A 14,704-nucleotide genomic window follows, 5' to 3' on the forward strand; every position below is an offset into this window, starting at 1 on the left:
ATTGAACAGTTAATATAACAGGCACTCTTCCAAATATGTTTTCCCAATTTTTCCTACCAAGATATAATTTACATAAAGCATCTTCAGTATTTTTCATGTATGTATTAATTAATCCTCACAACCCTATTCGACAAGTACTTCTAATAGCCCCAGTTTACAGTGAGAATACTAAGGCATAGACAGGCTAGACAACTTGCCCAAGCTCCCACTGCTACTCCGTGCAGGGATGTGGGTAAGAACACAGCCAGCCTACCCCGTTGTAACATCAGAGCAGAATTACGACAGCAAGGGTAACACCACCACACCCACTAGGGCTGCTGTGGATACCATGTGCAATTACCACACACTGAGCACCTACATGTTTCTTACTTTCTTCCAAGGTCCGGAACCCTTTGAAGGAGAATAATGAAAGCAAAGGAATTCTCCCCAGGAAGAATCCACTTATGAGCACAAATCCACAAATACAATTTTGCACACAGTGGCAAGGGCTTCTGCAGTCTGTGAAACTATCCACAGGCTTCCGGTGAAACATCAGACATAATATACTCCAGACTCCATGCTACATGTTTCATACAGCTTATTCAGAATCCTATAAGCAGGTGGTATTTCACTTCTTTTGGGGGATTGGGAAACTAGTTCAGAGAAGGTAAAGCATTTGCCCAAGGTCACACAGCTCTTCAACAGCAGCACTGTGGTCAGCTTGGCCCCAGTGTTCTTTCCACCCCAAAAGGCTGCCTTCTCAACTCAATTCGTCTGCAACCACCCACACCGGAACACTATAAAAATAAAGGATGCGGGGCGCCTGGGTGGCTCAGTCAGTTAAGTGGCCGACTTCGGCTCAGGTCATGATCTCACGGTCCGTGCGTTCGAGCCCCGCATCGGGCTCTGTGCTGACAGCTCAGAGCCTGGAGCCTGTTTCAGATTCTGTGTCTCCCTCTCTCTGACCCTCCCCTGTTCATGCTCTGTCTCTCTCTGTCTCAAAAATAAATAAACATTAAAAAAAAATTAAAAAAAAAAAATAAATAAAGGATGCGTAAAGTACAGAACGGATTTATATGTCTAAGCTTCCAGCAGCACTGGTGATAGAAACTTGGTAGTGACCATGTAAAAGGGGCTGCTGGTCACTCAGAATTAAAACCTGAAGGTGACATTTGCTTCTCACAAAGGTTAATTCACCTTCTACCAACTCTGTAGGACAGCGTCTTTTCAAAGCAGTCCACAGGCATCCGGGCACTCACACAAATATCACCCTGCCTCTTTCCAAATGGCCATACCTCCATCATTGGCCAATACCTGGCCTAGAGTAGAAAAAGCTATGGGCCAAATATCAATGTCAGTGTGTTTGTGCTTGCTAGTGTACCTAGCCAAAGGTCATGCAAAGTCAGCTCGATGGTCAGCACATTTGCAAAGGAGACAGTCGGCACGGGGAGAATGACGAGGCCTACCTTTGACCGCAGAGCAACAAGCCCAACCAGACAAGATACTAGAAACATCCAGACTTCCACAACTTGGCTTTCATGGCGGCAAAGAAGAATGCAGGATCATGACTCCCTTCCCAGAATAAGATGGTGAGAAGGACAAGGAATCTTTGAGTGCAGTCTCCTCCATGTCAAAGCTGGGGAAACTGAGGCACAGAGAGATCAAGGGACCCACTACTATCAGAGTCAGTATCAGAACCAAGGTTTCCTGATTCTCAAGGTAGTGCTCCCTCTATACCACCGGCTGTCTCCTCCCTGATGGGGGCAGGGGTTATCACTCGCCCCCGTGTGTAACTCACAGTCTTGGGCTCATGCTGCAAGACCAAGCTAGAGATGCAGGAGTGACAGGGAACTGGCTTTCTGGTCATTCCTGCAGAACTCTTTCGAAAGTTTTCAGGCTTGTTAGAACTCAAATAAACACCAGTCCATTCCTTCATCCACTCCACTAAGGTCTCCTGAGCCACAACGCCCTGTCAGGCAGGATTTTAGGCATTGGGATGTGGGCTGTGAGTGAGCAGGCAAAGTGTCTGCCTTCAAGGAGCTCACATCCCCATGGAGACATGCAAAGCCAATGAACAGTATATTCAGGTTTCAGATCGGGAAGGTTTCGAAAACCTGGAATCAGCGGACTGAAAGAACAGCATGGGTGGTGCAGGAAAAGGTCTTCCAGATGAGTGGTCGGGGAGGGAAGCCTCTTTGAGGGGGAACATCTCAGCAGACCAAATGCTTTCCTCTGAGGGAGGAGCATTCCAGAAGCCGTGGGATTCCAGGAGCAGCAAGGAGGGAGAGAGGAAATCCCGGCCCCACCACATCCTGGCACTCATGCCTCCAGCGGCATCTCTCGGCCTATTGCTTCAACTACGAACAGAGGCCAAGAGGCCCGCCTGCAGGGATGCTGTGACAATCAGGCAATAATGTAAATAAAGTCTGGGTCACAGGAGGCAAAACAAGGGAGGAGACAGCATACTATGAACCTCTCCCAGGCACTCCTCAAAGGAAGTTGTCCCAGAGAACAGTCTGAACTCAGGAATGGATCTGCTATCTGAAGCCAGAGTGGCTGAGGTCACCTGGAAAGAACTAGGAGGGAACTGGCAGGGACCAGGCTCACAACTCTAGAGGTTTGGGCTCTAACTAGGGTTCAGAGCTTGAACCGTTGGGGCTAATAAATGGGCTCCCAACTGACGCCCACAGAGGGTCTCCAGAAATAATTCTAGAAAGAACTGACATCCCTCCAGAGATGCCTCCCAAACATCATGAGATGATGCTGGACACTCATGGTGATTCTCTCACTGTCCTCTGTCTCGACCCGGTCCCCAAGCCCTGCCAGGCGATGACCAGACTCGGGAACCCAGAACGGCAACACTCACCATGTGTGGAAGCTCACAAGCATTCGACAGGGTGCTCATCCCATGTAATGCCTGGTTCAGCACTCGGGTTTCCGGCCATCCTATGTCAGTGCATTTAACCCTCAGAATGGCCCTAAGAAGCCAGTGTAAGTGTCTTCATTTTACACGTGAGAAAGTGGGCCCCAGAGAGTCTGGGGGGAGAAAAAAGAAAGAGAAAGGGAAGCCTAGCCAAGGAAGCACTGGAGCGGGGGCCAGACCCCAGGAGGGTGGCTCTGGGTTGCACCCCCCCCAACAACTCTCTGGCAGCACTTAGCACACCACTGTGTTATGGGTGTCAGTGCACAACACTTAGGGCACCAACTGTGGATTTCTGGCAGCTTGAAAGAGTGGGGACACGGACATCAACTCAGGAGTCCCCGCCCTGCGAGGCACAGGGGAGGCCCTTCATGAACCACCAAGCAAGAAAGGGCCATCAGGGACTTACAGGGAGGACTGGAGGGCATACTACTGAGGATGCCTTAGGTAGCAGACGAGCTTTCCAACCTGCCGTTGGCAAGAGCAAGCAGGAACAGTCACATCACTCTGCTTAAGACCCTCCACCGGCTTCCCACTGCTCTTGAGATAAAATCAAACTGAGGGCTGTCTCCAGCATCCTTGGCTCGGGCCTCCCCTCTCCCCGCTACCCAGCCAAACTTCCAACATCACCGCCCGCCAGCAAAGCTCCACAGTCCCCTCACCCTGAAGGCCTCAGCTCTGCCGTCACCTGAGACCAATTTCTCTTAATAACACACCCTAAAACAGGCCCCTTTCCAGCACTTGGAGATTTGCAAGCCAAGTTCATGTGTCTGTTAATGTCGCCACTGTCCATCTTCCCTCTGGCTGGCAATTCCTCGGGGCAGGCTTTTGGCTCCTTGCTCACTGACTTACAAGCCAAGGTTAGCACGGGGAGGTGGGGGCTGTCAGCATGTTCTTTGGCCTCCTCCCTGAGCCACACGGCCAACGCCATGAACAGCAAACAGTGCTCTGTGCCCCCTCCCCATTTCTTCTCCAAATCAGGCAGAACAGCCAATGGGAGGACCAGAGACCCCAAAACAAAGGATAGAAACAAAAAGTGAGGTGGGGGGTTACAAATGTCATACAAAAGCATGGAGAGGGGCTGCCTCTCCGAGGAATGCACAGCCACCCAACCTCAAAGTCCCATTTTTCCAGCTCTTAAAGTAGCAGATGCATTAAACTATTCCCAAGTACGGCCAGTGAAGCGTCAAGAAACCGGCGGCTGTTACCAGCTGTCACCTACTGGCAATGTGGTAACTGAGGACACAAAATGACTACTGGTAACAAGCCCATAAGTAGGGGACTCACCTGTGGCCCACTCATGACACATCCCACAAAGAAACTTACCACAAAGGAACACATAAGCAGAAAAAAATCATTTACTACAAGCCTGGTACTTCTCATTTTTTCCTAACAATGAGTGAAGAAACTCAGGGCGCCTAGGTGGCTCAGTGGCCTAGGCATCCGACTTCGGCTCAGGTCATGATCTCACAGTTCGTGGGTTTGAGCCCCACGTCGGGCTCTGTGCTGACAGCTTGGAATCTGGAGCCTGCTTGAGATCCTGTGTCTCCCTCTCTCTCCGACCCTCCCCTGCTAGCACTCTGTAACTCTCTCAAAAATAAAATAAACATTAAAAAAAATGTTTAAATGAGTGAAGAAACTCAGTGCAAAAACAACAAACAAAAATACCTGGCTGGTGCACTCCTCCCATCCAAACAATCCAGTAAACCAGAATATTACAGCCATTCAGCAGGATAATCAGGGAGATGAAGAGGGGGAAAAGGCCCAGGGAATAATGTTAAGAAAACAGAATACAAATAGGCTCAGTGATAACAGCTGCTATTTACCGACTGTCAGCTCTGACCCAGATACTCTTAGCAAATGATGGGTGTTCGTGGCATCCCTGGGTTTGGATGACAGACCCCAAGAGGTTCGAGACCACCCAGGAGAGCCTGGGGAACGAGGCAGCCTGGTTTCAGAGCGTGACCTCCTGGCGAGGACAGCACGTCGCCCACCGAAGCAACAGGCAGGCAGCGGTTCCCACCCTGTGCAGCCCTGTGCGCCCCAAACCCAAACAAACACAAACGTAGCTGCAGAAATGGAAATGCCTAGACAGAACTGCGGGTGTTTTGGTGCGCTCCAGACTGCGTTTACTACTTCACTAAATAATTAATTCCTCCTAAGAAGCTATGTGTGCTCTTAAGTGCCAAAGGGCCTGCAGAAAGGGCAGTAACGTGGGCCTGGACACAGCATCCTCTCTTGGGCACTTAATAGCAACAAGCCAAAAAGCCAAAAAGCCCAGGACAAAACCCTCTGCCATTTCAGAGGCATCCAAGAGGGGAAGGCTGCTTGGCAGGGGGCCTGACCGAGGATTAGTACTCCAGTTCCATCACCGTGTCCAGACAGCCGCCTATACTGACCAGGAAAAGAAGCGGGGAAGCCACTTGGCAGGATGTGAGGGAAACGCTCCCTGCTTCACAGAGTGGAGCTGGGGCCCCTCGGCCAGGCTCTTCAGGGTTTTCGGGGGTCAGGCATCTCCCCTGAGTGGAGTCATGTGTGCTTCACATGCTGGGATGCAATCTTTGATCTGGAGTTGGACAGCTCCTGGGACACCATTCTGGGGACTCCCCAGGACTGCAGGTGTTCCCCCACCCCCACCCCCAGCCAGAATTCATATGTGAAGCCCTAACTTTCAATGGGACTATATTTGGAGGTAGGGCCTTTAAGGAGGTAATTAAGGTTAAATGGGGTCCTAAGGGTGGGGCCCTAATTCAGCAGGACTGGTGTCCATATCAGCAGAGGAAGAGACACCAGGGATGCATAGGCAGATGGAAAAGTCTATCTGCAAGGCAAGGACAGCGGGCTCGCCAGGAGCCATCACAGTCACCTGGACTCCCAGCCTCTTGAACTGCAAGAGAGAAGTTTGTTTTCAGGCCGCCCAGCCTGTGGTGCTTTGTTAGGACCACCCCGGCTGGCACCTAGCTGACACCCTGGACACCTGGACAGGCTCGCGCTTCTCATTTTTCTACGATGACACAATGCCAGAGGCAGGATGAGGTGGACGTAAGGCAAACCCACCTTCCATCCAATATTTCCAAGAATCCCGATCTCTCATCTGGAACACACACAGGCAACCCAGTGCTGCATCCAGAAGGCTCATTGCAATTTGCCGCCACCTCAGCAAACAGCCCCCACCCCCTGCCCCAGGAAGCACACGTTCATCCCCCACAAAGTACCAAGGGTACAGATGCGGGTGTGGTGACATATCTCCTCCAAGATTCGAGTTATAAACTCTGGGTAAGTCCCTACTTGCCAAAGATCCCAAATAGTAAACTCGATTTACATTTCTGGAAAACTGTATGAGTAAAACCAAGGAAAACAGCCTAAATCTCAGCCATCGGTGCAACTCCAGTGTGTTCATATGGACGACCTTAGTGCCAGTGCACACGCAGGGCCAGCTACTTCCTCTAGCACAAAGTGGCTGAGGGAGACCCACAGGCCAGCCGGCAACGCAGCCTGGGGTCAGCCGTGATGGAGGGACTTCATCCCGGGAAACAGGAAACCCCCTTGGAAGCACAGTGCTGAATAGCTGCTGGGGTGCATAGAGATGCCTGCACCCCAATAAAGTGCCCACAGCAAGGGGCCTATGAAGCCTGGTATTTGTGTCCGCGATCTCGAGGTCACTGTTCTTTGCAAAGCAAACGTACACTCTTTGGAATGGACACGCCTCAGGGCCAGAGTGAAGTCTCGTCCCTCTACTTGAGGTGTGAGCCATACAAACAGAGAGCACTGCAGATGCAGAAAGACAAGGCATGAGGTCACGGAGACTCAGAGAAGGCGCCTTCTGTCCCTTCTCAATCCTTCTGGTTACTTCCAGGAAAAAGATCTGAGTTTAGCACTAGGATATTCCCAACACTCTCCTTCTGCTGCTCACTCACTCACCTCTCTTTTTAACAATGGGAGGGGGTCTCAAACAGAAGCTGGGACAGGCAATGACATGCAGGCCAACTTAACATTGGTTCCTTTCTGCTGTCTTTATTTTCAGTTCATTGCTATTTAAGTCAACTAATAGTGACTCTCCATTTACTATAATCATGGTTATCATATGGTATTATTATTGGTATTATTTTTTTTTAATTTTTATATTTATTTAAAATTAATAGACAGAGAGAGACAGAGCACAAGTGGGGGAGGGGCAGAGAGAGGGAGACACAGACTCCGAAGCAGGCTCCAGGCTCTGAGCTGTCAGCACAGAGCCTGATGAGGGGCTCAAACCTGCAAGAACTGAGAGATCATGACCTGAGCCGAAGTCAGACACTTAACTGACTGAGCCACCCAGGCGCCCCAGAAATTTCCCTTTTTAAATAAAGGCACTCATCTTTTCCTAAGTGCACCCAATTAAAAAAAAATTACAGGGTAAATACTAGTATAGTGGTAAATAAATAACTGAAATTTGAAAGCCAGAGACTTTACTGTTCTCCCAGCCCATGTGCCCCACATGTATAGATCTATAAATATCTGCCCAGCTGAACTCAAGCCTGAGAAGTGCCATAATGAACTGCACATTTTCACTGAACAGAGTGAGACTGGTCATTCCCACCAACCAACCTTAGAGAATTTGCTCATTTCCTTCTTCATCCCTGACTTGGCAGTGCTGGACGTCTCCCAGACCCCGCTCTTCCTTCCTTCCTTAGCAATGAAAACCCTAATGGGGGCAGGAGGGTGGGCATTGCCTCCCTAAGCAATGAAAACCCTAATGGGAGGGGTGGGGAGCACTGTCTCCATAGCAGCAGGGGAGGCCATGGGACTGATGTTGGTCATGCCAATGGGATACTGTGTGCACTTCTAGGAAGGGTCCTTACAGCTGGGAGCGGGCATCACCTTTTTCGTACCATGGACCCGTTCTGCAGTCTGGTGAAGCCCATGGACCTCTTCTCAGAAAATGATTTTAAAATACATAAAATAAAACACACAAGACTTCAAAGGAACAGATTATACTGAAATAGGATTATCAAAATGTAAAAAATAAAAGTGATATAATAAATACATAGAATTCTTTATCATCACATTAAAAAAACCACCCTATTTTCCAGCAGAAACAATATTTGAGATTTTTTTTTTCACGTTGCAGCTCTCACAGGGCCTATGACTTCTATCGGCGATAAAGTCACCCAGTCTGCTAACATGACGACTATGGTTTCTATGGTTTGCTGGTACTTTCATAATGGAAGGAAATGTAAATTTCAGTCAGTGGCTAGAGGAAAAAGTTGAATCCTACCTATGGAAATGGAGGAATTCTCTCCTTTGCTCCCTCTTCCTTTCTGCTACCTGGGATGAGACTGGGAAGGCTGGAGCTAAAATAGCCATTTTGGACTATGAGACAAGACGGAGGGAGTTCCGGTCTCTGATGAACATGGAGCCACATACCAGCCCCAGCCTGCCTACTTCTGGAAAGAGAGATGAATTTCTATCTCCTTAAGCTACGGTTGGCTTACTCTTTACTATATAAAGCCACACAAACCTAATCTTGTTGTATCTCTAATACGTTCTTCCCAGGGCTAAGGTTCGAAACTGTTTGAACCTGATCTTTAACAACCTTCATACTTAAGAGATATGCTCTTTCCTATTTACAAATATGACTCCTCCAGAGCTACCCAATTAGCACAGTTCCTCTGTGGTTGACAATCGTACAGGGGGCAAATCCCCAAACCCCTCAATATTCAGTGCCGCTCCAGCTCTGAAGCATGTCCTTTAGAGTGTGCACACGCCCAAACATCACATCATTAACCACAGCTCAGGAAGCTTAGAACTGCACAGCACATTCAGACCACGGACACACACACCTGACTTCACCCCACATCTCACAAAGTCCACACTCACACAGGAGCAAGCACAACGGTACCCCACTGATGTGCAGGTCCGAGAGTCACCCGGCATTGGCGGAGGAGACTCAGCAACTTACTAATTGTCATCAACTCTGGCACCGAGGAGGAAGGTAGCATGCTGCTCAGGAGGTCTCCCTGGCCAGGAGGACCAGCTTCCACACTGGGAAAAAGCAAACAGAAGGAAGTTACACTCAGCCACTCAAAATATACAACCTCACCCTTCCAAGAACTAGCAGGTACTCAGTGTTTTCAGGTACAACCACCAGAAGGCACAGGAGGCAGCCCTTCAAAACCGCAGTCAGCCCTCTTCCTTCACGGACTCCCTATTTGCAAATCTGCTTACTCGCTGACGCTGATTTGTGTCCCCAAAATCAATAGTCAGTATTCTTCTAAAACAAACAGCAGGGGTGCCTGGGTGGCTCAGTCAGTTATATGTCCAACTTCAGTTCAGGTCATGATCTCATAGTTTGTGGGTTGAAGACCCATGTCGGGCTCTGTGCTGACAGCTCGGAGCCTGGAGCCTACTTCAGATTCTGTGTCCTCCCACCCTCTCTCTGCTCTCCCATGCTCATACTCTGTCTCTCTCTTTCTCTCAAAAACAAATAAAACATTAATTTTTTTTTTTTTAATAAACAGCAAAAAGGACTCTGCACCTATATGGACCTGGTGACACCCATCCTGACAATGTACTAACTGTACAGGAACTGACAGGTGGTGTCACTGTCACAGAGAAGAGCTCCGTTGACTTAGGGAGAGACAGTAAAACCAAGCATGGTTTGAGGTGATCAGTGACTCCCACCCTGGGGCTGAGGTTGAAAATGCAGATGTGATCTACCCCTACTCTCAAGTTTGCACTAAATTAAAACTGTGAAGAGAGAAAAAGAAACAACTCTAAGAACCACAAGGATCGTGGTGGCATTAGGGAGACTTTAGTGTCCATCCGAGTTCTGCTACCAAACATCCAATGACTTTGAGCAACTCCGTTTCCCTTTGAGATACTTTTATTTGAACATCAGAAAACTGACACGGTGCTTACTACTCTATTCTGGTCGAAGCACTTCTCAAACACGTGAGAGCTAAGTGGCTCAAGTATTACATAATGTTAAACTTGTGTAATATTGTGACCAAATGTTAAAATCCAGTAAATGATGTTAGAAGAGGTACCCAGATATGGCCCCTAAATCATAAAAAGTAAAGGAGGTACACAAATGAAGTTTGGTAAAATACTGTTCCTCACACTCTGACGTCCTTGGCAATTTCCCATTCTAAACCTGAACATTAATGTGAAATAAGGCCTTGACCTTGAATCCTGGCAGGTGCACTCCTACCTTCAAAAAAGAATAAAAGGCACAGCTGCGAACAGGACAACTCAATCCCAAAGGCAATTTGGTTTCTGAATACTAACCTGTACCCGAGCCCAGGCTCCAGGAGAATGTGGTCCTCCAGTCCTGTCCTGTTCTCCAGGCTTCCAAGGGGGTCATCTGTGCACAGAGAGCAGTGGCAGCAAGAAAGTCAGCAGTCTGTTTTCATTTCATTTTCTCCATGCGGCAAGGACACGTTGCGGACACTGGCTCCTCTCTACATCAGTCGACTTACAAATGTTTCCTGGCCTGCATGCGGGATTTTAATCTGCTACTTCTTTCGTTCTTTTGGCCAGAATCTCAGATTTGGCACCAGTCACTGATACGAGGCCCCAACCTCCCACTTAACCTTTTTGACCTTGAGCCGTCTGGAATTATGCGTGAAGTCCATATTCAGAGCCAGCCTCAGGATCAGGGAATAATAATCAGCTTTCTGTTAGACAAAACTGCTCTCACTGTAGTGGCTTATGACAGACACAAAGGGGCAGCACAGTCCCATCACTGACAGTGTCTGCATCAAAATCCAGGCCCTGCTGCCTTCTAAAACGCCACCTCCCTACACAGAGTGGTGTGGGGGAAAGGCATTCAGAACAAGCGAGGCCACAAATAATCTCCAGAGGCACTAAAGACTTTCATAAATGTATTTGCTGCTGTTCAAGTCTCTTTTCAGAAAAAAAGTGCAAATCCAGGGCCCCTTGGGCTGGATGGTGACATTAAGGTCGGAGTCAACCGTGGTTGACACTTGCCCAGTGGAGAAATTTCTGGCTTGTCGACACCCACGGTAGAACCAGGCGTGGATGTGGGGACGGGGCAGAGGCGGAAGGGAGCACATCTCATTGCTCTAAGCTACACAGCCTCCTCCCTGTCTTTCCTCCTATTTTGGCCAGAGTTTCATCCTGCTGGAGATTTCCCCAGTTCTTACAGGGGTTGCACTTGGGTAATCCTAATGAGAAAACGTTTTGTCACCTTTTCTTCTACTCTGCCATCCCCATCAAGCTATTCCACTCGCTCCTGCTTTTTTAAAAGAAGTTTGAGGGGGAAATGTCACCCTACAGCCCAGCCTGCCTACCACAGGTTCCCACCACCATCACCAAGGCCATCATCATCCCCCACCCCCCACCTTCATCTTTTCGGCTTCCTTTGTGACAGTGCCTCTGGACTGCAGCTCAGAGGCCTCCGTCCCCCTTGGCAAATCTAACAGGGTTTTGACCCCAGCCCCCAGCTGTGTAAAGAGGACAAGTCCCAAGCATGCACCTCTGGCCGAGACCTCAATCCAGCACCCTTGTCCCACGGTGCTAGCTGCCTGCCTGAAAGCTCTACCGGGCCACCCTGCAGGGCCTACCAACTGATTGTGATGTCAAAACTGCTCCCTTCTGTCACCCTCTCCACTGGGCCATCTCCCCTTAGAGTGAGGCACCCTCCTCCCTCCATCATGGAGCTTGGGGAGCCCCAGACCTGCCAGTTCCACCTCATTATCACCCACTCCTTGTCCACAGTCATCTCCACTGCCATCCTAGTGCTGAGGCTCAATACCTTCCAGGGGTCTCCTGCAGGACCCCCACGGTTCTGCCTCACCCCTACTAGTCCAACCCACTCAAAGCTATCAGATTCCCCGCCCCCTCCGAACCAAAAATGGGGACTCCAACATACACAGCGGAAATCCATGGTTGGAGTAAAGGCCCACATCACCCTCCAGCATTCCAGACACCATGCCTACTCAGCCCAGCGATTTCCCACCACAGCACAGGAGCATGAGCATAGCCACTCACGCTGCCTCAATCGCCCTCAAGGTGCCCTTGGAGACACACACTACTATTATCTTAATTTTACAGATATGGAGATGGCCCTGGAGGAGTTCAATGACCTATCCAAGATCACAAACTGACGTGTGAGTGTCTGAACCTCACTCTGTCCAGAGCCAGAGCTAAGCCCTTTCCCTCTTTGTGATCTCTCACACAGCTGATGTGGGCTACATGCCTCTCTCTCTATGCGTCCTTGAACTCCCTGGCCTATTCCTTTGTCTATATCGTGTCCCCACCTGGATATCATTTTTCCAACTGCCAGGTGTCCACTCCCGTTGGCATGCCCCACCCCCACGTATGTGGTCCACCCACTGCTCACCCACTCAGCACAGGCTTCCTGAGTCCGTACTGTGGGCCTGGCTCTCGTCAGGGTCAGTGTCACACTGGAACCAGGGCAGACACGGCTGGCCCTCAAGGACCTCAAAGACTAGCAGGGGGATGGGGATCGCCATGTAATTACACAAATACAGAGTTCCAAGCTGAGATCAGGGCATGGGGACACACGAGGTTTATGGCAGTGTGAACAGGAGGCCCAGCTTGCCTGGGGAGGGGGTGGAAGAGCCCTCTGTACGTGACACTTGGGCTGCCACCTAAAGGATGCACACAGGCTGCAGGAGGTGGAAGGAGAGAGATGGCTGTGGGCTCAGTTCAAGGAAGTAGAAGCTGGCTGGGGTGGCTGGGGCGTCAGGAGGGGATCAGGCTGTGGGGCAAGCTGGGGCCTCGGTGGCCACAGTGAGGGTTCTTGATTTTATCCTCAGTGCACTAGAAGGGTTTGGAGCAGGGGAATGATGCAATCTGATTTATATTCTAAGACATCACTCCAGTTGCTATAAGAAGAATGCCAGGGTGGGGGCCCAGATAGAAGCAGGGAGAGCTGTTGATGTCCCTTGTCCCCTCCTTGCATGCAAAACTCTGGGGGTGGGGAGGGCTCACCTCCGGATCCCCCCAGAGCCCAGCACAGTGCTGGTACAGAGCGGGACACCCACTGGTTGCATAAAGAAAATCATGACCCCTGAGCGGCACACGACCATCATGAGTGGTATGGGGACCACACACAGTGCACGTCCGGGGCACCACAGGGTCCTGACATTCCCAACACTAACACTACCCTCTGGAAGCCAATTTCCCAGATCAACCATCTCAGATCAAAGCGGCGCTACAGCAGAGCCTCGACCTCAACAAGCAACCCCCAAGACCCAATGCAGGACAAGAAGTTGAAGAACCAGGTAAATGAAGGTTTGAAGACCCAAGGTTTCAAATGAAAAAACAAGCCCTCAGAAACACACCCTGGGCAAGGGGCGGGGGGGTGGCGTGCCTGGGTGGCTCAGTCAGTTAAGCGTCTGACTCTTGATTTCGGTTCAGATCATGATCTCACAGTTCATGAGTTCAAGCCCCACGTCGGGCTCTGCACTGACAATACAGAGCCTGCTTGGGATTCTCTCTCTCTCTCTGTCTCTGCCTCTCCCCCACCTGTGTGCCCCCCCCCTCTCATAAATAAATAAACTTAAGAAAGGAAGGAAGGAAGAAACTGACTCTGAAGTTGCTAAGACCCAACACTAACCCCAGGACCCTCAATGAAAGCAGCAGTAACATTTTCATGTGTGCAATGGGTAGAAATGGGTGTTTCGTTCACCTCTGTTTAGTATTCTCAGTTGAAAGGACTCTGGGACTTCTCCCTTGCAGCTTCAAAGAAATGGTAAATGTGCTTTACTGTGTTGCAGGTAAGAGACACGCTCAGAGCAATGACTGCATCTAATCCCACATCCTGGTCCCATGTGACCTGCCTGGTGTCTTCCTTCTCTGAGCCTCTAACCCCAGCTCCAAAGCACAGCCCCCTAAGCCACGGAGTCTCCTCGTCCAAGAATCAGAAGGAAAATACTTCTCTGTCCAGAGTCCCCTTCTCTGCCACCTTCTCCTTCTCCAGATTTAGCCACCAAAAACACTCCTCCTCCTCCTCCATGTGCCTCCCTCCGTCTTCCTCTGAATGCCCCCAAGGGCAGTGACACTACAAACACCAACACTTTCAAAGATGATGGAAAGGACTCCTAAGGGTAGAACCATCTGCGTCCAAAGCTGTCATTAAAGACACAAAATGGCTCCCCAGCCAGAATGAGAGTATGTTAACCTTGCTCAAGTAGAAGGGTGGCAATCGGAAGGGAGAACAGTCAGAAGTGAGCAGAAGCAAAAGAGTCTGGGGCAGCAATGCTGACAGCATGCACTCAGAGCAGGCCAGGGAAAGGCCTCAGGCCAGGGAAAGGCCTCCCTGACAGGTGAGTCCCGGCACCACGGGCCCGCACACCTCCCAGGGAAACGGGGGTCAGGCCAAGAGGGACTCGATGCCACCTGGCCTTCCAATCGGGCAGCAGATCAACCCCGATTCTGACTCTCAGATCTTCTGCAGCCCGAGCATAATCTGTCTTCCTATGCAACTTCTACCCAGGGCGCGTCTGTCCCTGAGGCTGTCACAGGCTCCGGCGACTCCTGGCAGCTTTGTCACCACAGTAAACTAAAAAGTTGGCTGACAGCTCACACACGCATGTCTGATGAGGATAATGGAGATAAGCTGGAGCGCGGGGTCCCCCGATAGTGACAAGATGAAGCCTCCGGGTCTGGAAAGCGGACAGGCAGAGGTGGGACAGGGGGAAAGCTGCCAGTGGGGAGGCCTTCCCACGAGGATGCCAGAGGCCGGCCAGAGGCTGCATTCCCTGGACACACTGAAACCCACAGAGGGAGAAGGAGCGGTGGGTTTTGCAAAACCCCACCCTAGCACGGAGGACA

At 50.2% G+C, this 14,704-nt stretch overlaps 2 protein-coding genes across 4 annotated transcripts in view; one reads left to right on the top strand and one right to left on the bottom strand.

Annotated features, from left to right (window-relative positions):
* Nucleotides 1-14,704, top strand: part of LOC132673358 (transport and Golgi organization protein 1 homolog) — a 257,878-nt gene that overhangs the window by 111,945 nt on the left and 131,229 nt on the right. The window lies entirely within an intron of this gene.
* Nucleotides 1-14,704, bottom strand: part of LOC132679828 (protein shisa-9-like) — a 113,975-nt gene that overhangs the window by 76,698 nt on the left and 22,573 nt on the right. The window contains 2 exon segments of the mRNA XM_078442835.2: nucleotides 8,809-8,923; nucleotides 10,169-10,244. Of these exon segments, the coding sequence (XP_078298961.2) occupies nucleotides 8,809-8,923; nucleotides 10,169-10,244 (191 nt within the window).

The sequence above is a fragment of the Panthera onca genome, chromosome A2 (assembly GCF_046562875.1).
Source record: "Panthera onca isolate mPanOnc1 chromosome A2, mPanOnc1 haplotype 2, whole genome shotgun sequence".
Classification (NCBI taxonomy): domain Eukaryota; kingdom Metazoa; phylum Chordata; class Mammalia; order Carnivora; family Felidae; genus Panthera; species Panthera onca.